General features: G+C 44.2%; 1 protein-coding gene across 1 annotated transcript in view; it reads right to left on the bottom strand.

The window, feature by feature from the left end:
• CMSS1 (cms1 ribosomal small subunit homolog) overlaps positions 1-20,550 on the bottom strand; it is a 417,726-nt gene that overhangs the window by 26,469 nt on the left and 370,707 nt on the right. The window contains exons 4-5 of the mRNA XM_059720440.1: positions 7,772-7,872; positions 700-771 (exon numbers count right to left, since the gene is read on the bottom strand). Of these exons, the coding sequence (XP_059576423.1) occupies positions 700-771; positions 7,772-7,872 (173 nt within the window). The remainder of the gene's footprint in view (positions 1-699; positions 772-7,771; positions 7,873-20,550) is intronic.

Raw genomic sequence — 20,550 nt, 5'->3', positions numbered from 1 at the left:
CTCCTCCCCTCCCCTGGGCCTCTCCGCCAATCAGCACCAAGGGGTGGGGCCACTGCAAAATGACTGCAACATTAGAACTTTACACTACAATCAACCCACAAAAATTGCTACGTTCCTCTGCGATTTAGGTAGACCCCTAAGCATGGCCAAAAGTCAATACTTAGAGCTCACTCACTGGTGCTATATAGAGAAGGGGCACCAGGGACAGCTCTCCCATCCATGAGAGGAAGGTGGGGCAGTGAGGCACCTTGGAGACTAACTATGTACTTTAGAAAAGCATGAGCTTTTCTAGCCTATAAGTAGGTCATCACCTGCCAAAGCTCATGCCTCTCTGAAGCAGTCTCTAAGATGCCACCGTACTTTGCCTTCCGCCTGATTTCAGACTAACACAACAAATTGCTTTTCTTTACCCATGACGGAGTAATTGAAGTGGCTGGCTCTTATGCTTACAATCCCTCCGTTAAGCTCATTCACTTTATTTGTTCAGGATGAAAGGACAAGGTTTGGTCCATGCATTTGCTGAAATCAATGAAGAGAGGGATTATCGCCTTTCTAAAACTCACTGCAGCCTTTTGGTCACAGTACATTTGAGTTGTCCTTCTAAAAATAACATGTTTTAGAAAAGTAAAAATAAAGTGCCCACTTTCCCCCTGCTCCTGAATTCTTTGTACTGAACCTTTAGCAAAGAGTGAGACGTACCTTCCTTCTCCTTTTTGTCTTCTCAGTGCTTTCTCCTTGTTTTTCAGGCTGAGTCAGAAAGCATTCTGCAGGCTGCAAAGCACATGTAAAATGAGATTCAACAGAGATATTGCTATCCTAAAATACATCAGACCATGACTGTTTGGTAGAGAAAAAAATATCAAGGTACAGTTGGGAGTCAAATTCTGCTATCTCACAATAGTGTAAACCTAGAGGAACTTTTGGAACGACTTCAGGTGTGCACTGCTGTAGCTGAGAAAGGAATAAAAGAAAAGAAAGATGAACCATGCATGCTGTAGTTGCACATTCATACCTGGCCAACAGCAGGTTTAGGTAAACTAAAAACAAAAATCAGAAGGAATAGGTTAACAGAACTCCCCAAATTAAACACACTTAATCACTGTTATTGTGTGTGATCACCATTCTAAACTTACCCAAACAAAATCTGATAATAACTGGGTCTAGGAACACCTAGATCATGAAACACACTGTGCAGCAGGGAGAGAATAACTAGAAGTAACTGCTCTGGATTTATGGTTCCCTTCAACAGTCGCAATACAATATTTTGGAAGATGTTTCAGGTCTGAACTGCCCCACTACCTGGTGTATCTCTTCCTGCTTATACCACAAGAAGTGGGAAGAGTGCAAAGGTAAAAACCAGAGAAATACAAAAAAAAGTGTTTTGGAAGGCTCTCCCACCACTGTCCCTCTGTTATTAACTCTTCCCATACCTCTAAAAGCAGACCAGCCATAGAGGCTGCATACACTGATATATGAGCTAGTGATCCCCTAAGGGCTAAATAAAAACTATTTCAAGTCTTGGCTACTGAGGTACTCATTTTTCTTGTTGGAAACATAGTTGTTGCTCTTTTTCTATTACCTTGTAAGGGACGTTGGCCTTAAGAAGTCATAAAATGTTCTGTACGACTATAATGCCGATGCACAGCCACAGAAATTTGCATTAGAAACTTCCTAATGATGGCCTGCAAGTATCTGAGGGGTGTGAGCATCACAGCTAGACATAATGACTCTGGAGCTTAATTGGGAGGAAATGGGCTGAAGCAGGAGAAACAGCTTGAGCCCAAAACATATTTGCAAGTCTTCTCTCCATTAAAATGGGGGAAACCTCATAATATGGAACACTTTATATGGGACTGGACAAAGCCCATAATAAATGTCTGCTCAGGAATAACGCTGCACTGGCACTTGGGAAGAGACTGGAAGGAAAAGGAGCAGCACAGACAGACTTGGAGCCATGTTGCAATGGCAGTCCCTAGATTCCCAATAACTAGGGGCTCCACAGAGCAGAGGGGGACTGACGTAGTGTTAATAAAGCATTGGGCTGCTTGAACCTTTCCGTGTGCTTCCTGTGGGATCTAGGATGTGATGCATAGAATCATGTGTATTATAGAATCATCAAAAATTAGGGTTGGAAGGGATGTCAGGAGGTCATCTAGTCCAACCCCCTGCTCAAAGCAGGACCAGCCCCAACTACAGCATCCCAGCCAAAGGTTTGTCTAGCCAAGTCTTAAAAACTTCCAAGGATGGAGAGTCCACCACCTCTCTGGGTAACCTGATCCAGTGTTTTACTACCCTCCTAATGAGAAAGTTCTTCCTAATGTCTAACCTAAACTTCCCTTGCTGCAACTTGAGACCGTTGTCCCTTGTTCTGTCATCTGCCACCACCGAGAACAGTCCAGCTCCATCCTCTTTGGGACCCACCTTTAGGTAGTTAAAGGCTGCTATTAAATCCCCCCTCAATCTTCTTTTCTCCAGACTAAGTAAACCCAATTTCCTCAGCCTCTCCTCAGAAGCCATGTGCTCTAGCTCCTGAACCATTTTCGTTGCTCTCTGCTGGGCTCTCTCTAATTTGTCCACATAATTTCTGTAATGGGGGGTCCAAAACTGAACACAGTACTCCAGATGTGGCCTCACCAGTGCTGAATAGAGGGGAATAATCACTTCCCTTGACCTGCTGGCAACACACCTACCAATGCAGCCCAATATGCCATTAGCCTTCTTGGCAACAAGGGCACACTGTTAGCTCATATTCAGCTTACTGTCCACTGTAACCCCAGGTCCTTTTCTGCAGAGCTGCTGCCCAGCCAGTCAGCCCCCAGCCTGAACTGGTGCATGTACAGTACTCTTAGATTCATGGTTCAAACCAGCCTGAGTGGAGAGTCACAACAAGGACAGTTACTGGAGGGGGCAGTGTGAAAAATGAGTTAAAGGACCAGGAATCTGAACAAGCGCATCTGGCATGAGAAAAGGACCAGAGAGAGATGCTGACAGATAGATCAGGGTATAGGTAGGTGCAGTGACATGGATGTAAGGCACAAGCCATGAATACAAACAGGAGGGCAGGGTGGGAGGGCAAAGCAATGGCTGTGGGAAGAAAGCCAGAAGCAGAGTGAAAGACAAAACAGGAAGGACCAAGGGCAGTAGCAGGCAGTGGTTAGCAGCAGATGGGGGAAGATAAGGGTAAGTTACTTAATTATTTTCTGGAAGTCCATCTTCTAGGCATTCTGTCTCTACTGGGCTCATCTACTAGAGACCATGTACCCTAGTCCCTTGACAAGAATCTGAAGATTATGCCCTCCTCTTAATTTTTTCCTCTCTTTTTACACTGAGTCTGCATAGGGGACTTTATCAAACTCTGGTTACTGTTGCTGAGAGTTTGCTGAATTTTAAGGATGAAAAGAATGTTACGTGAGAAGCTGCAGAACAGCTACGGCTTTATTTGACTCTCCTCTTTCAGAGTGGATTACGGTGAGATAAAGCTGGGTCCTGACATTCACACAGTTCCTTGAATCCTTAAGGATACTTTCTCCTAGGGCAGGGGTGGGCAAAATGCTGCCCGCAGGCCACATGTGGCCTGCCAGCCCATTCTATCCCCATTGCCCATGGGGTCCCTAAAAGATTAAAAAAATTAATATTTATCTGCCCTTGGCTGCCTGTCATGTAGCCCTCAATGGCTTGCCAAAACTCAGTATGCGGCCCTCAACCCAAAATAATTGTCCGCCCCTGTCCTAGGGGCTGGTCAGGAGCTGTAATTTCCATTCAGCTGGAAATCCAGACATTTTTAAATTAGAACAAAAAACAGAAATGGCAAAATTTACCATTAAACAAAATTCCTGGGATCACTGAGCTTGGAAACATTGGAATAACCTCATTGCATGCACTATTTTGACAAAGGTGAAGATAACATTGCTTCAGTGTTTTTGTTTTGACTTTTAAGTTGTGTTATAAATAATATAACAAGTCTAAATGGAGCATTTCAACTGTTACACCAAGGCATTTACATGCATCCCCATAGGAAAAAAAAATCACCAAAATTGTCATGATCCCAAAAACATTTCAATTTTGTCAAACCAGTATTTTCTGATGGAACATGGTTTCAATGGAACAATTGTTTCAGATCACATTTTCTGTCCTTACATGTACACAAAAATTCCTTTTATTTCCACTGGTTTGGTGGCATGAACATGGCAATGTACTTGGGAGTTTATGGACCCGCCCTTCATCTCAAGGATGGGCCACATTTTCATACCATGTAAGTAGAGATCATTCCCAAGGAGAAAAATCCTGCTCCCAGTATCCTTGATATAAAGGAAGTGTATCTTCACTGCAGTTAATGAGGTTCACTGGAGCCAAGAGCATTACTCTGGTCTTGCAATAGTGCCTCTTTCTTCCCCATCCCATATTTCCAGTGTTATTCAGAACCAAACTGTCATTAAATTTTCCTTGATGTTCAGGCTGGAAGTTTCTTTCTGTCCAACTATTCCTGTTCCATTCTCTTGTGTGTTTCTGGCTGTCCACAGACACTCAGGAAAAACTTGCCATAGATATTCATCACAAAGTCACCATTTGGCACAAATTTTTAGGCAGAAACTAAGCCCTCAGTTTGACCTGGTCAAAGAATGCCATCACAGAGCCAGTCATAGGTGGACCCTCTCCTTTTTCTTCCCATAGAATAAGGATGATTCCACTGACCACCTCACAAGTTTCATCCCACTTGCTATCACCATACCTATAAAAGAGCCTGTTCCCTCTGTTCACTCATTCTGGATGCCATTCAATTGAAGCTGCTTTTACACATGTGACACCACTGACTTTATCTGTGTTACTTCCAATTCCAATCTGTAGGAGAGGAGGATCAAACCCTGTGCTGGTAAGTGTCTTTTCTGTAGGAAGTGATCCCAGATTCTTGCATTTTCCGTCCCTTTCCACCATTTAAAAAGGAAGCAATTTCCCAGGTGGATAGTCTCCTCTGTGCTCTGCCTCCAATCTGGTCTGCCTTAGGTGCCTTCCTCTAATGCACAATATTCCAAGCAGCCATCTGAAATGCTAATATTTTAATTCTCTACTATTTTTTAGCTTGTCTAGACTGTTAATGCTAACCTTTGTAGTATCAATAGTAAACATTCTAACATGGGAAATGACTCGCGCCATTTTGGTGGGACCAAAAACCTGGTAGACAAGAACTCTGATCCCTCACTGAAGACCTGTTGAAGAGGCAACACAGCCCAGCAGAGAAAGCTCTTTGGCCCAGATTCTGGAAATCTGAGCTCAGTCACTCGCCTGTTTGTTGACAGCCCACTTCTACACCCTCATTGATAAAATATGGATAATTTTTAATTCATACATTGAAATTAAAAAGAAACTGTGGAAGAGAAATGTAACTAATGAATAGTTGTAATTTAACATATCTTCTGATGACTGGAATCTTAGGCATCTTATTCAGACTCAACTTCTAACCTTTCTGAATATATTAGTCACCTTCTCATGCGTGTTCAGTTGCTTTTTGCACACTGCTTTAAAAATAAAAGCCATTTGTATTTTTTCCTTCTGAAAGACAAACAACCCGCTGCTTTCTGACCTGGCCCCATTTTTATACTATTTTTACATGGAAGTTTTAAAAATGCAGAAAAACAGGAAATTTGTGCTGAGACACTTGATTTATGAACTAAAATGTCATGAATTCCTTGTTTGTTAATCATAGACAGAACATAAAATATTTCCTGTGTTATGTTCCTGATGCAGCTTTTCCTCACGTTGCCAAGTTACTAGAAATCCAAATGTAAAGTGAAAACATTCATGTGTGCGTGTGCATGCGTGTGTGCATGTGCGTGAGAAACCTTGCAAGCCAGTTAGGCCAATGGCTCTGAAGTTGAGATTTAGTGACAAAATAAACATATCACTGCCACTTTAGAATGGAGACAAATTATTCATTTCATTTGAGGCCTGCAAACAATCTGAGAATTAAATAAACTATCCAAACAGTCTGTGGACTGAAAATAGAGTTGTGCCTAATTCTATTTAGTTGTCTCCTGACTGGCTTCCAGACAGGAAGGCCACAACAAAATACCTTCTGGACCATCAATCTAACGAGACAAGGGAATCAAGTATGCAATTTAGTACACATGAGAAAAACCTTAAAATGATAGTCCTTATCATTCTGTGCACTGCTGGCACATGGAGCTTCATGGATGCCCATGGAATAAAATTCAAACTCCCCTGTTCCAAACACTCAGACTTCTGCTCTTTAAGCCAAAGGACAATCTCCATTAGTGTCATGTGTCCTAAGGTTGGAATGGCCAATGCCTCTGTGTGTGGCACATGGCAGATTGGGAAAAAGGCAGGCAGCACACTAGTAGATGGGGCAAGAGGCAGAAAGCAGAGCAGTAGACCAGGCAGGGGAAGGGGACAAGAGTGGCCCCTGAGGAGGGCAAAGGGTTACTTTGTGGCACACCTGCCAAAAAGGTTGGCCTCCACTGTCCTAAGGCAAAAAAATAAGCAATCCTGACTCCTCCCTGTGGGAGGCCATAATACAAGGAGAGTAGCTTGTTCACTGCAACATCTTTTACTTTGTTTAAAATATTTAATTTACGCTAATGGATGTAAAAGTTGCTGTACTGTCAACCTCAAGATAGGCACAGGAGGGGTAAAAGTAATGTAAACTTTCTTCAGATTACTCCAAGTGCCTCAATTCTGACTCTTTCCGTTCTTATGGCCCACTCAGCCTTTGGTCTACTGGTAGAGACTCACATGAAAGGTGCCAATTTGGGCCAAGTGTGGCACTGACACTTGACATTACAAACTAGAATGATATTACAAACTTACTACACATATGTCAGTGGATGGGCAGGACATTTGCCTATTCAGTGACTTGAGCTGAATGTAAAATCAATGATCCACAAGAACAATGCTCTTACATCACTCTAATACCTTCCAGCCATGCAGTCCGCATCTTTGTATGATAACCTGGAGGCAGCAATACTGGCAGTTTCTGATCAAAGGCCTCTGTGATTTGCAATGGATGACTTTTCCTTCCATTTCATTTGGGATTTTTCTGTCCATCAGAGAGATTACTGCAGTATTTGTTAAGGATGAGGTGCAGAGCAATACCACTTCTTATTGCTTTCAGAGGAATTAAGGGTGCTCAGCACTGCAGAATTGGACTCCTAAAGATGTCAGTCACTTGGATCTGAATCCTTCCCCACTGACGTTTAAGGGACACTTCAATGTGGACAGATTCAGGCAGCACAATACTTGATATGTAACCTCCTAAGATTTGCCCAGTATCAACATTAAGGCCTCATACATTCAGTTTCTCCTGGGAGAGTCACTACCCTCCCAAGAGAAACTACAAATGTACAGATATTCAGGATTTTTCTCCCCAAATAAAAATGGCCACTCCAGGAGAAAAATAACCTGGATACAACCAGGGCAAAATCACATCCAGGACTCCTAGGACAGCAAATTGTGCATGCCATAAATGACTGTGCATCACTCAGCTGTACCACTGCAGGGTCATCTTAAACATTGGCTTGAGGAAAGATGTTGTGGCCCGTACTGAAGCCATATAAAACTCGAGTAAAATAATTAACTGGAATCTCTTAACATTCAAACTTGATAATTTCCAAGGAGTACAGCAGCAATCAACAACACAACAGTATTAAGCAAAGATCAGGATCTGAAGTGAAGAATAATGCTCCTTATTTAGAGAGAAAAGCTGAATTTCCTTATTTTTATAACCTCAAAGTTCAAAACTGTTGCAAATCTTACCAACCTGTTTTCTTTTCTTTGATGTAGCAGGTTTGGAGACCATGTCTTGTTTCATCGCTCTAGTTGTAGTGGTTGCTTTTTCCACTTCATCATCATCAGAATGATCTGAGAAAGAAATGCCATTTCTTTACATAAACCTACTATAGTGTTAATATTTCATACCTATTCAGGAGCACGAGGAAAATAAGGCTGTCATAGTGATATCATTTTAAATTTAAACCTTAAAGACAGCTACAACAGCAAGTAGTAATTTCACAGTACAAATGGTAGCAAAAGTTTACTTTCAAAGCACGATATTTTCACTCCTCTGTATAATATTTACTCTAGACAACAATACATTTCCTGAGCTCCATGAATTTCTTCAAATTTGCTGCTGTTTGCAATTTCCACTCCTTCCAGAAACCTCACTAAAATTCAGCTAATTGCCAAAAACTTATTCAGTCATTGCTCACTGAATGACCTCACTTCAGGCTTATTGACATCTTTCTGCTCTAGTTCAAGACAGGTAAAAGCATTTCCCTCAGCAATAGTTCAAGGTTTTCTATATTCAAGAGTGGACCAATTCCAAAGAAATTGCTGTTAGACAAACAAATCAGTGGCAACACTACAGCAAAAAACCAGTGATTCAGGCCACAGGAACACTGGGGAAAAAAAAATCTCTTTTTTTGCGAGGTTTGCCAACACTTCTCTTGGACTAAGTCAGCTTCTCCCACAAAAGACAAATGAAAAAAAATCCAAATGGCTTTACTGATATTAATTATTTACAAGAACAATAATGTTAAACTTGGCATAGTGTCCTAGTTTATAAGTATATATTCAGATCCACATACACAGTTGTGGACTCTGTGAGTCTCATTAAGGATAATTAGCTGATGGCACCATTCCCACAGTTGATATAGACTGACCACAAAGCAGAAACATGCATATGTTTTGAGACAAAACATTACAGATTAAGGGGAAATCCTTTCATCATCATCGCCAATTACAAAGAGTGCAAAACACAGGGAAGAAATACTAGCAATGGAGGGAATCTGTTCACAGTAATGTTACAGCCATTCATTTCAAGTACATTTTGTATTCAATTCAAAAACTCTTTCCTAGAGATCCCCAATTACTATGTCGCCAATTGCCAGAAGCACCATTATCTAAGTCCAACTGAATTAGCAGAAGTAACTAATCAATTTACATATCCAGTAATTTGGGGACTCTTATTTTTTCTGTTCCTTAATTAATACCTATTAGGCAAGTGTTGGAATCATTCGCACTCTCAATCTAAACTTAGCAATCACCTATTGAAAGATCTTGCTTTTTATTTCAGGTAGAAACAGAATGGTTCTTTAAGCATCAAACAAGCATGGAAGACATGTCTATTATGATGTGACATGAGTGTGAACCAGAAGCAGTTCATGCTTTCAGGTTTAGGGGACTTAAAGAGACAGTAAAGCAAGTGTAGCTAGTATTTAAAGTGGTAAACAGATAAATTCACTGTGATTCACTTATGGAAAAATAAAATGGAAAACAGAGGGATGGAAGGGGACAGGTAGCAAGGAGACAATTAAACCTTATTTCAGAAGCACAACAGTGTACATTCAAGTTCTCCAAAGGAAGCTTGGAGATATTTAGAACCAGATTTTTAGGTGACGATAAGACAGTAGTTGGGAACATTTTGAAAACCCTACTATACACAGGAGCTATCAATGAGTGTATGCATTTATGCCTGGAAAGTATAACATTCTAACTTTAGTGTCCTCTCATGACAGTCAGCAACCCTAAAATTAGGTTTTGGACAACAGCTTCAGTTTAAGCTGTCAGAGTGTAAAAGCTAGTAACTGAAGAAAATCAGCAAATGCTCTGTAACAGATTGGATGCCATGTGTTATGAAACCATTTTATATACCATGTTTTCTCACATACAAAACATGTGATTCCCCCCATATCAGCCCTCCCCAACAAAACTGGGGTGCATGGATTAAACAAGGAAGCTGATTTTCTCCCCACTATAGAAGCACACTGCTTTGATTCCTGCTCCACAATGAAACATCATTACTATTCAGGCAACCAAGGGAATCATTTGACTTAATGGCCCATTGTTCTTCACTCCACAGGTGTTAACCATCAACACTCTTTTTTAATGGTCTGGATGATCTTGCTAAGAAAGGTCAAACTAACTTTTCTTATGGCAATCTTGCCAGTCTGCTAGCTGTTCCTGTTAACCTAAGCAGGCAAAGTAGTGAGCCAGCTAAAGACATGGCTCTGTCCCTGCTCTATGTAGCCATGACTCTAGAAACATCTTTTTCTCCTCATCCTGTCTTTCAAAAACAAGTTGTGTATTATATTCCAGGGAGTGCTGTATGTGAGAAAATACAGTAGATTAGATTTATGGAAAGCTACGCTCATTTAAGAATTGAGACAGGGACTGAAAAGAGAAATTACATTCTAATTTCTCAGCAGTTCAACATGAGCAATAATGACCACTTTGAGAAGGTCATATTAACATGTTATTGAACTTATATTTAGACCAAAATGTAGGGAAGAGACAAGAAGTATCATTTGCCACTTATGCAGGAAGAAGATGGATCCTGAAATTTTGAAAGGACACTGAACAAAATACAAGCTCAGAACTGCAGAGCTAGTGTGGTGACACAAAACAGACCTCACCTGGAACACTGAGTCACAGGCCTGGGGGAATGATCTACGCATCCCAAAGCAAAGTTTGCAAGATGTTGACTGAGGTTAATTTGGCGCACAGGAAATGTTTAGCAGCCATTAGGGGTGACTAGATCAGGGGACCCAGAAGTTTTAGTTTACAAAATTTTAAACTACCAGTTTTATTCAATTATGGGCAGTTTGCTTTAGTAAAAAACAAAAAACAAAAATAAAACAAACACAAAACCCCCATTGTAAAGTCCTATGGAGCACAATACTGTGAAGCAACAAGTAGGGCAGAGTACAATTTTGTGGGTTTAGCAGATTAATCAAGCTCAATCACATCTCAAAAGCTTGGATAACAGTGCCCATTGGGTTATTTCTCCCTGTCCTGATAAATACTTTGGGATACGCTACTAAGCATTTCCCCCTCTCTGCCAGCCAGCAGAGGTCCCGCAGCCTGGCTGACATTATGTCCTTCTAGTCATGCTGAAGTATTAGATGTCACTCTTCATTAGCATATGCTGCTAATGTCCTCTGGCACATTTTGGAAGTTTACATACGTGGTTGATAACCTAGCTATATCAGAACACTTCCCCCTACCTATTCCAGGATAATACCATCTCCTGCCCTCCACATCGTCTGTCTACCAGCATGATTTTTATGGCTCACCTTGATGGAACAGCTTCTCTGGCCAATGCAAGAAGCCAGTACTGGCATCCAAAATAAGTTATGCTTCTGCTTTTGTACGTTCATCCTCTATTCCACCCCCTCCAAAGCTTGCAGAGCTGCCAACTTGTATACAAGCTGGTAAAACGCTGCAGCCTTTCCTACACCCTGGTTATGTGACTGCAGTCCATCCAAGGGCTCAGTCTTCCCTTGCAACTCATCCAATCCAATACAGCCCATTATGGAATATATTTGCTGCTACTTGATGTAAGTGCTGAATCATTTCCTTCTCAGAATACGCCTCACATACTGCAATGAGCAGGCAATGAAGAGGATGCAGCTAGCCAAGGAAAACTAACAGCTATCTTTAAACATTTCTTTATAAATCCTGACTTGGCATGTCCAGAAAGGGGAGGGAGAGGGGCCTCTAAAAGCCAGTAATAAATAACCCCTAAATTGAAAAACTGCTGGTTATGCAAGTCTAAGACAGGACAACCAGTTTCCATAATATAACCTCACAAACAATGCGCTACCTGTTTACTGCCTGTCTGAATTTTGGCCTACATTTTATGATGCAACATCCTTCTCTACTTTCAGCTGGGTATTTAAAGGAGAGGTGCCAACTTCTAAAGGCAGGCCCTAAGCCATAATGAAAAATGTCTCCTCTGCAAACATCTCCCACCTGGGTTTGTCTTTACAATGAACTATTTCTTATTCTAAATGACATCTGAACAAGCTACCTATTCTGGAAATAGACATTTCTAGCTCAGCAATATAGTAGCTGGCTTTGAACTATCATTGCTTGTGACACCATGCCAACTCTAGGTCTCCTGATGATAGAAATGTTTTATTATGTGTGTTTAAGTGCCACAAAGCCAGATTTGTGGCCATCCTTATTCATGGTAAGTAGTACCTTACTCTGTATACAGTTACTTCTAAGTCAGTGGGACTACCAAAGGAATAAAACCCTATTCAGTGGGTGCGTCTACATATGCCATTAATGAGCAGCAATAAATTGCAAAGCTCTGCAGTTTATTGCTCCTGAGAAGCTCCTGGGTGCATGGTTTCCACATGTGCCCAGAACACAGCACAATGAGCCAGGTTGCAGCAGCCCCGGCTGACAGAAAGACCCGGGGGCTCAAACTACCAGCTCAGGGCTGCTCGGACTGGGCTCAACATGCTGCAGAAGAGCTGGCTGGGGCACCAGGGGCTAGTCAGCAGGCAACCCTTGCACTGAAGCATCCTGTTCTCCAGTCAGTTGGGTCAGCATCTACACATGCACTGCTCCACATGAAAAATCTCCACAGCAGGGTAGTACTTGTATTAACAAGTACTACCACTGTGGAGTTTATTAATTTTGTGCACCCTAGTCAGAGTGCACATGTAGACACCAAGATGTATACTGCACAGTTAGTCAACTGTAAAGTAAATGTCTCATGCAGACACATCCAGTGGGTACATCTACATGTGTACTTTACTGCAAAGTTGACAAATCAGCTCCACAGTAAAGCATCACCATCTACACCTACACCAGTATTAGGACACAGCAAATCAACTAACTGTACTGTAAGATGAGACTGTTGGGGTCAGTACTCTTACGCCAAAACTTAACTCTGCCAAAACATATGTGCAGATGGTGACAGGCATTGGCTGAGATACAAAGGTGCTGAAGTGCTGGGGCTGCCTGCCACCTAGACCCACACTTTAGCACCCCTGTGCCACAGCTAGCGCCTCTGTTGCCTAACGCTGCTACGCAGAGCCCGGGGCTGACTCCCCAGACCCGCTGCCAGCCCAGGGTTGCTCTGCTCCAGCTCAAACTACTGTGCTCCCAGGCACACATGTAGATGTACTGCATATGTGTAAATATGGCAACACTTGGGTCACAGTGATCAGCATATTTAGATCAGATACTGCTCTTTGCTTTTCGGCTTGATTTTTATATGCCAGGTCACCATGAACATATTTCTCTTACAGAATGACAAAATGCACCTCCCAAGTGCCCCTTTCACTGATCCAGTATCTGACTTGTTAGTTCAACACTGACTTTCATGTAAGTAAACACCTGTCCTAAACAGCTGCATGGATAGTGTTTTTCAGCACAACAGCTGTCTATATCATTTTGCTATTTTGGTGCATATGATCATATATGGATCTTGCATTTTCATGTAATGCTGTTGATTTGGATAAGTAAATAAGAATACTAAGGCTGTTTCACTTTCTACTTCAGTATTAGACTAAGGCTAGAAATAGATGTCACAAAATGAAGCAGATAAGCCAGGGCAAAATATGGCCCATGGGCTGCATCCGGCCCACCAGACCATTCTATACAGCTCATACAGCTTGCGGGCCCCTAAGAAATTTAGAAAATTTATATTTATCTGCTCCTGGCTACCTGTCAAAGATGACAGGAGACAGGGGCAGTAGGACCCAGGCGAATGTGGCAGGACTCAGAAGCAAGGCCAGCCCAGCCCCATCCCACCCCCACTTCCCCAACCAGAAGCCTCTGCCTGCCACAGCTTTCACTGCTTCCCTGCATGCCCGCCAGCTGCTCCAGCACCACGTGGCTCCTGGCTGCATCACTGGACCTTGGGAGCATGAGGCCCATACCAGTACCCCAGGGCTAGAAGCAGGAGGGGGGTATGTACATGTGTGTATGCGTGCATCTGCCCCTGCAATGAAGGAAGGGGAGAGACAAAGAGAACAATGAGGGAGAGAGGAAGAGTGTATGGGTGTGTGCACGCATGCAATAACGGTTGGGTTACCATATTTCCAGCATCAAAAAAGAGGACACCTGGGAGGGGGAGGGGGAAGCGAGGGAGGAGAGGGGTGAGGGACATATGATTGTGGGGGGACAGTGATATCCCCATGCCCTGTCTCTGCCTCTCACTCCTAAGCCCCTGCCCCCCAAGTCATGCCAGCCCCACCTCACTCCCAACTCACAGCCCCCACCCCTCTAGCACTACCAGTGTCCCTCATTCCTGACCCACAGCCCCCTGCCCCCCCAGCCCTGCACTCTGGACCTGCAGCCCCCCTGGCCCCCCAGCACTGCTGGTACCCCACACTCTGGATCTACACCCCTGCCCCCCAGCTCTGTTGGTGCCCCTCACTCCCAACCCGCAGACCCCTGGCCCCCCCAGCAGCTCCTGCATTGTGCACACACTTGCCCACACACACACACACACACACACACACACACACACACACACACAAACGCACTGTCTCTGTAACTGGCCTGCTGGGGCCCACATGGCCCCTGGCAGTCAGTTACCTTGCCCACTGCTCCCAGCCCCAAGCAGCCAGCCTGGAAGAGCAGAGGAAGAGCAAAAAACCCAGACATTTGCTCTTATTTTAAAAACCAGACGCAGCACAGGCAGCCAAAAAAGAGGACGTGTCTGGGAAAACCCAGATGTATAGTAACCCTAAATGAGGGAGGGAGGGAGACACTGTGTGTGTGTGCGCGCGCGTGTGTGCATGCAATGAGGGAGAGAGACAAAGAGAGAGAGAGAGTGTGCATATGTGTATGCATGCAATGAGGGAGGGAGGGAGAGAGGGAGGGAGAGTGCATGTGCATGTGAGCAGTGAGAGAGGGACAGAGTGTGTGCATGTGTGTTCATAAGATGAGTCCCACATGCACATCCTACCATGCACATGCACCCACATCCTCCCTCACACTGCCATACATGCAGACCCCCATACCCACACCCCCTCATACACCTCAACCACCTTCCCCGCACAAACATTTCCCCACAAACCCCATACCCATCCACACTCCACATATCCACACACCAACAGCCCCCCATAAACCTATACCCACCCTCTATATCCCCCCCAACAATATACAAGAGTAAGACTTCATTTTAAGCTATTGTTCAGTCACTTCTGTGTACACTGCACAAACACATGTAAATCAGGACAAAAATATTTTTTGAAATCAAATTAATGAATGTTGTGGATGTTCAATTTTTAGAATATAATTTGGTATTTTTCTGGTTCTGAGATGGCAAAACCCCTTACTGAAAGGAGTACTTCCAGGGGCAAGGGGAGGGACTTCTGCTGGCAAAGGTAAAAGGTTAAGGGGCAGGATTTCTGGTCACAAGATGGCAACCAGGGGGCAGGGCACCTGTCAAAGGACGGGGCTACCAATGTGGCCTTTGACAGCTTGCCAAAACTTGGTAAGCAGCCCTCCACCTGAAATAATTGTCCACCCCTGAGATAAGCTGTACTGGGACAAGTCTTGGCACAGCTAATCCATTTCATTGGACAAAACACAGGTTGCTTGTTGTCCCACCTGTTGATCTTGAGGGGCAACAGACAATATGGCTCCCACTTCCTGATGTGTCCTTGGCAATCTCTGGGGTTTCCAGAGATTGCTGGGAGCACATCACTGCAAGTGAGGAACCGTGACTTGCACCATTTCCAGAGATGTACCCAAGAGATCCCAGAGGTGCATCTCTGGGAGCAGAGAAAACCAGGGTACTCTGATGCAGTACATGGTCCTGGGATGTGCCCTTGACCCCCTTGGCAGTAGGGAAACTCAGAGATCCCTGCTACCAAACACATACGCTCAACAATCACAGGGTGGCTTTCAGGAAGCGGGGAACCTTAACTTTTCCTGCTTGCAGAGATGCACCCCAAATATTACTGGGGGATGTTAATATTACTGGGGCATGTCTCTGGAAGCAGGTAAAGATAGACAGGTGCTCCCTCAGCTCAAGGGGCCATGTTCTGCATCCAGAATTCCTGTTGTGTGCAGGAACAGGCCCCTCAAGCCCAGGGAGCACCTGCCTGAGGTAGCAGGAGAGTCTGGGCAGTTCTGGGTTGACTGCACTCTTACCATAATGCAAATAGATACCTGCCGCAAGAAAGTGCCACAATTTATTACTACCTTTTGTTGTGGCTACATCGTGGCATGACAAAAGGTGTGGACTTCTACTTGCTGTCACTTATGGCAGCACAAAAGTGCCACAAAGCAACATCTGTTTCTACCCTAGCCCTTTTCACACCTGCAAGAACTGACAGACTCCTCCAAGCAATGAGGCTATAAAAAGAAATACTTGGGACTGTGCTGAAAGCAAAAAGGTCTCTTTCTGTCATTGATATAACATTATACAGCTACACACATACATACCCCCCTCAGACAAAAACTTTCAAAAACTCATCCAATGTTATTATTCCAAATTATTTTTCATTTACATATAAGAAATTCCCATTTATTGCCATCCTTTATTTATTAAGCACTATATCTACTGAGCTGAGATGTTTAACAAGTAACTTGTTCCAGTTTTTTTTTAATGACAAACATAGACTAATATGAAAACAGAGTGGCATGCATTGGTGTAAGAGCCAGGTTTATTCATAGTAGCTACTAGATCGGTCTAGGCACAACGCCTCATTATTACCCCTTCTGACCTTTTCATGATATTTCCATGCTCTCCTCTGGCTGCTGAAAGACCTGAAGTCATCTTACTCTAAACAGGTAACAGTTTTAATGACTGAAGGGGCAGGTAGATGTGACAATTTTTACTCAATCTGGCCCCTGAAAGTACTCTACAGCTGTGACCAAATAAGTGCACAGCTCTAGAGCACTTTAAAAGGACCCAATTCTGTGAAAATCTGAACCCTCATTACCTCAGAAGAAGGTGCTCCAAAGCGGAACACCTTCATTAACTTGTGTCTGTGCACACCGGAAGCAGGGCTCAGCTGACAGCCCAGCACTGCTCCCAGCATTGTTTTCAGAATGGGGGGTGGGGAGGAAGGGAGCAGAGGGAGCTTATTTGGTAGTTGCCCAGCCAGCACTGGAGGGTGGGGTGGGAGGCTCCAATCTACCCACCCCCCCTACTCCAATGTGGCTGGGGAAAATCCAGAATGGACCTCCCTCCCATTCTGAAAACAATTCTGAGACAGAATGGGAGCTGGGAAACGGGGAGCAGAGCCAGGGGAAGAGACTACAAAGACACAGCCCGTCTCCCCTGGATCAGCTTCAAATTGGAATCTGAACCTCTACCCTCCCGACCCAACACCTAACATCTGTTGGCTCAGGAGGATCAGTCTAACTCATGACGCTTTCTGTGAAGCGTCATGAATTAGACCTGGGAGCTGTGGTGAGGGATAACTTTTTTATACAGGAGATGAAAAAAAGAAACCACCAAGAGAGGCTCTTTTGAGTCTGAACAAAGAAGCAATGGGTTGAGAATATGAAGGTGGACAATGGTGACAGGGGCTACAAAATGAATCAGCCCATGCTTCTTAGGAAGGGGAGGGCGAATAGCAAAATAAAGAAAATGGACTTAAAAAAAGGCAGGCTTCAATAAACATAGAGAATTGGTATATAAGGGGAAATATATCTAAGAAGGAAAGTTCAGAAGAGTTGGCAGTTTCTTAAATAAATAATATTAAGCGAACAATACAAACCATTCTAATGTGAAGGAAAGACAAAAAGTGCAGTAAGAGGCCAACTTGGCTAATTATGAGCTATTTAATGCCCTGAAACAGAAGACAGACTTTGTATAAACAGGGGAAACTAGGCCAATTGATAAGCAAAATCATAAAAGCCAAGGCACAAAATGCAGCTGACAAGAGGATATCAGAAGTAACATAAAAACCTTTTGGAGATTAAAAGAAAGTCCAAGAGAATTGGTTCACTACCCAATGGAAAAGAAAAGCTAGTAGCAGAGGGTGCTAAGAAGGCTGAAGAGCATGTCTTTTTGCTTCACTCTTCAATAAAATGCTAACTTTGATAAAATGTCTAACGTGATGGGCCCCAGCCCCAGACGCAGCCTGGATGTGCCCTTTAGACATACTCCAGGAGTGCTTCCACAAGTTGGGGTGCACTTCAGCCCCAAACCCCTCTTTGCTGTCTGCTGCTTGACCACTGAGAACCAGCTGAGGTGTGCCAGATGCTAACTCCTGATCTATAGTGCCTCAGGCCTACCTGTCTTGCTCAAGTTTTGCCAGCCTTTAGCAAAGAGGATTTTGCCAGCTAAAAGGATCATACCTTTGTGCAGTCATACACTCAGAAAAGATGGATCCCTCTTTCTGAGCAAGTCTGAATGGTCAAAATACTTTGGAATCACAAGTACCACCGACATCACGTGGGTTATAAAAAGATAATGAAAGGATTTATTTTAAAAAACAAGAACAAACATAAGATAATCAGTGACCATATGCTGAGATATAGTCAGCGATAAAAGAATAAACAAACAATAGACAATATCAGAACAATAACCTGTTCTTAGCCTGCATCTTAAATCCAACGATGTAATCCCTAGCCAGATTCACCAGGTTAAAATGCAGACCCCTGCCTCTGACCTTCCCATTAGGACTTCCTCAAGTTTTCCCGCCAGGTTGCTTTTCTCAGCCAGGCCAATACAGACCTCCCTGTATTGGGAAGACTGAAGACAAAACCAAGCCCTCGACATAGACTTAAGTACTGTTGCTTATTTGGCCATTAATATATATCCCCACTTCGTTTCTAGGGAGGCTCACACTATGCCAGCAACTTCTTGCTCTCCAATACACAGGACGCAGACAGAAGTGCAGCTCCCTGCTGTAACTTGTGCGGGCCGGGCCCCGAGCCTGCCCTCATCGCCACATGCGGCGGTGATTCCGATCCCATTCTGGCCGCCATGGGCAAGCCGGGGGCAAACCGGGGTCATACCAGACCTGTCTCCGGTGCACGCGGGCTGTGGCTGTCAGCCCGGACACGCGGGGTGGGAGAAACCGCAGGGCAGTCTTGTGCACACGAGTTAGAATTAGTCACGGAGGCATAACGGTTGATTGAAAAGATTGTTTACTTACACCCAAAGATGGTATCGGTGTAGGCTGGATAAGTTTCCAGGCACAGCTCCCGCTTGAACCCTCGTTGGAGGACTCTGACAAAACGATTGCTCCCACGGAGTTTGCTAGGCTCCGCGGGTCAGGTTAAGTTGGGTTTGAAAAGTTTCCCCGGAGTTATTCAGGCTCCGCGGGTCCGATACGTTTTCCCTGGAGTTTGCTAGGCTCCGCGGGGTCCGAAATTACAGGAAAGTGATACGTCTAGGATTGCGCTCGGTGACGGGGAGAGGCGAGAAGCGAAAGCTCCGTAGGCTCGGTTCTATCGCCTCTCTCTGCCTGCTTAGGGGAGGCGCGCCGGGTCCGCGAGGGTCCACAGCGTTTGGAGATCTTCACACAGAATATCTCTCTCTCCTCCCTCCTCCGGCTTGGGCGGAAACTACCCAAGCCTTATGTACGGCTAGCAAGCCAATCGCTAGCCGCCACGTGTGCCTAAATTAGGAGTCGGCCAATAACATGGCGTGGACGCTAATACAAATGGCGGGAATTTCTTTACAGCGTGTATCACTACGATGCAAAAGAGATGCACACTGCAAAGAAGCTGTAATTTGGCGGGAAATCCCCTGTTGCACCAGAGCTCTCTCTAGCAGCAGAGAGCTCTACCATGCAAAGAAAGCGACAAATTTGGCGGGAAATAATTTAGCCGTGCTGAAGCGCACACACAAACAAAAAATCACAACTTTGGGTTGTGACATAACTGAGAACACTTTGCAGGAAGCATTCGGAGTTACAGCAATCCCCCGCAACAAACAGAACTTTGCTGTTGGGTCCGGGGGGAGGGGAATCCAGCTGCTGGCTGCCAGCCTGCAGCTTGTTTCTCCTAGCAAGAGCCCCTCCTCCATCCCAGCCTGTCACTGTTTTCAGAGTGAGAGGGTGGGAAAGGGAGCAGAGAGAACTTGTTCTAGGGGTTTCCCAGCCAGTGCTAGAGGGTGGGGTAGGTGAACTGGAGCTCTCCCCTCCCAGGGGGAGCTCCAATACACCCACCCCACCCTCCAGGGGGGTTGAATAAAACCCCAGACTGAACTCCCTCCTCTCCCTTTCCCCCTCCATTCTGAAAACAGCTGAGAGGCTGGGAAGCAGCCAGACTCAAGTTACAGAAAATGCTATGTTTTGAAACATCTTCATTTGAACTGGTATGCAGTGGGGTTTGCAACTCTGCACTTTGCAACTATGCACTTGTTTGGTCATGGCTGTAGACCATGTTCAGGGACCAGAGACTGGGCAAAAATTGTCACCTCTTTCTGCACCCACTGTTTCTCTACTCTGAGGGACCAGGTGTCTTCTTATGGCCGTTCTTTTAAAATGTAAATGTATCACTTTCTGTGCAGATCCTAGCTAATTCTCAGCCATTTCCTTTTGTAAGTGTGAACAGCTGAGGGGCACTTAAGTTAGTCACTGCCTTACTTAAATACTCCTGGCTGTAATTTAAAGATCTATCAAAATTATATTTACAGGTTTCCCTCACTTTATGATGTACATGCATTCTTAGAAAACAGCGCATAACTCAAATTCACATAAAGGGAACCCATTTCACAATGTAACAAAAAGGAATATCGTCCAAGATTGATCCCCCCTGGCACCACACCTTAACAAGGACGTGGACAAGCTCGAGAGAGTCCAAAGAAGTTAAATAGCAGTG

Source organism: Alligator mississippiensis, chromosome 1 (genome assembly GCF_030867095.1).
Source record: "Alligator mississippiensis isolate rAllMis1 chromosome 1, rAllMis1, whole genome shotgun sequence".
Taxonomy (NCBI): domain Eukaryota; kingdom Metazoa; phylum Chordata; order Crocodylia; family Alligatoridae; genus Alligator; species Alligator mississippiensis.
This window is presented reverse-complemented; position numbering and strand designations above follow the sequence as displayed.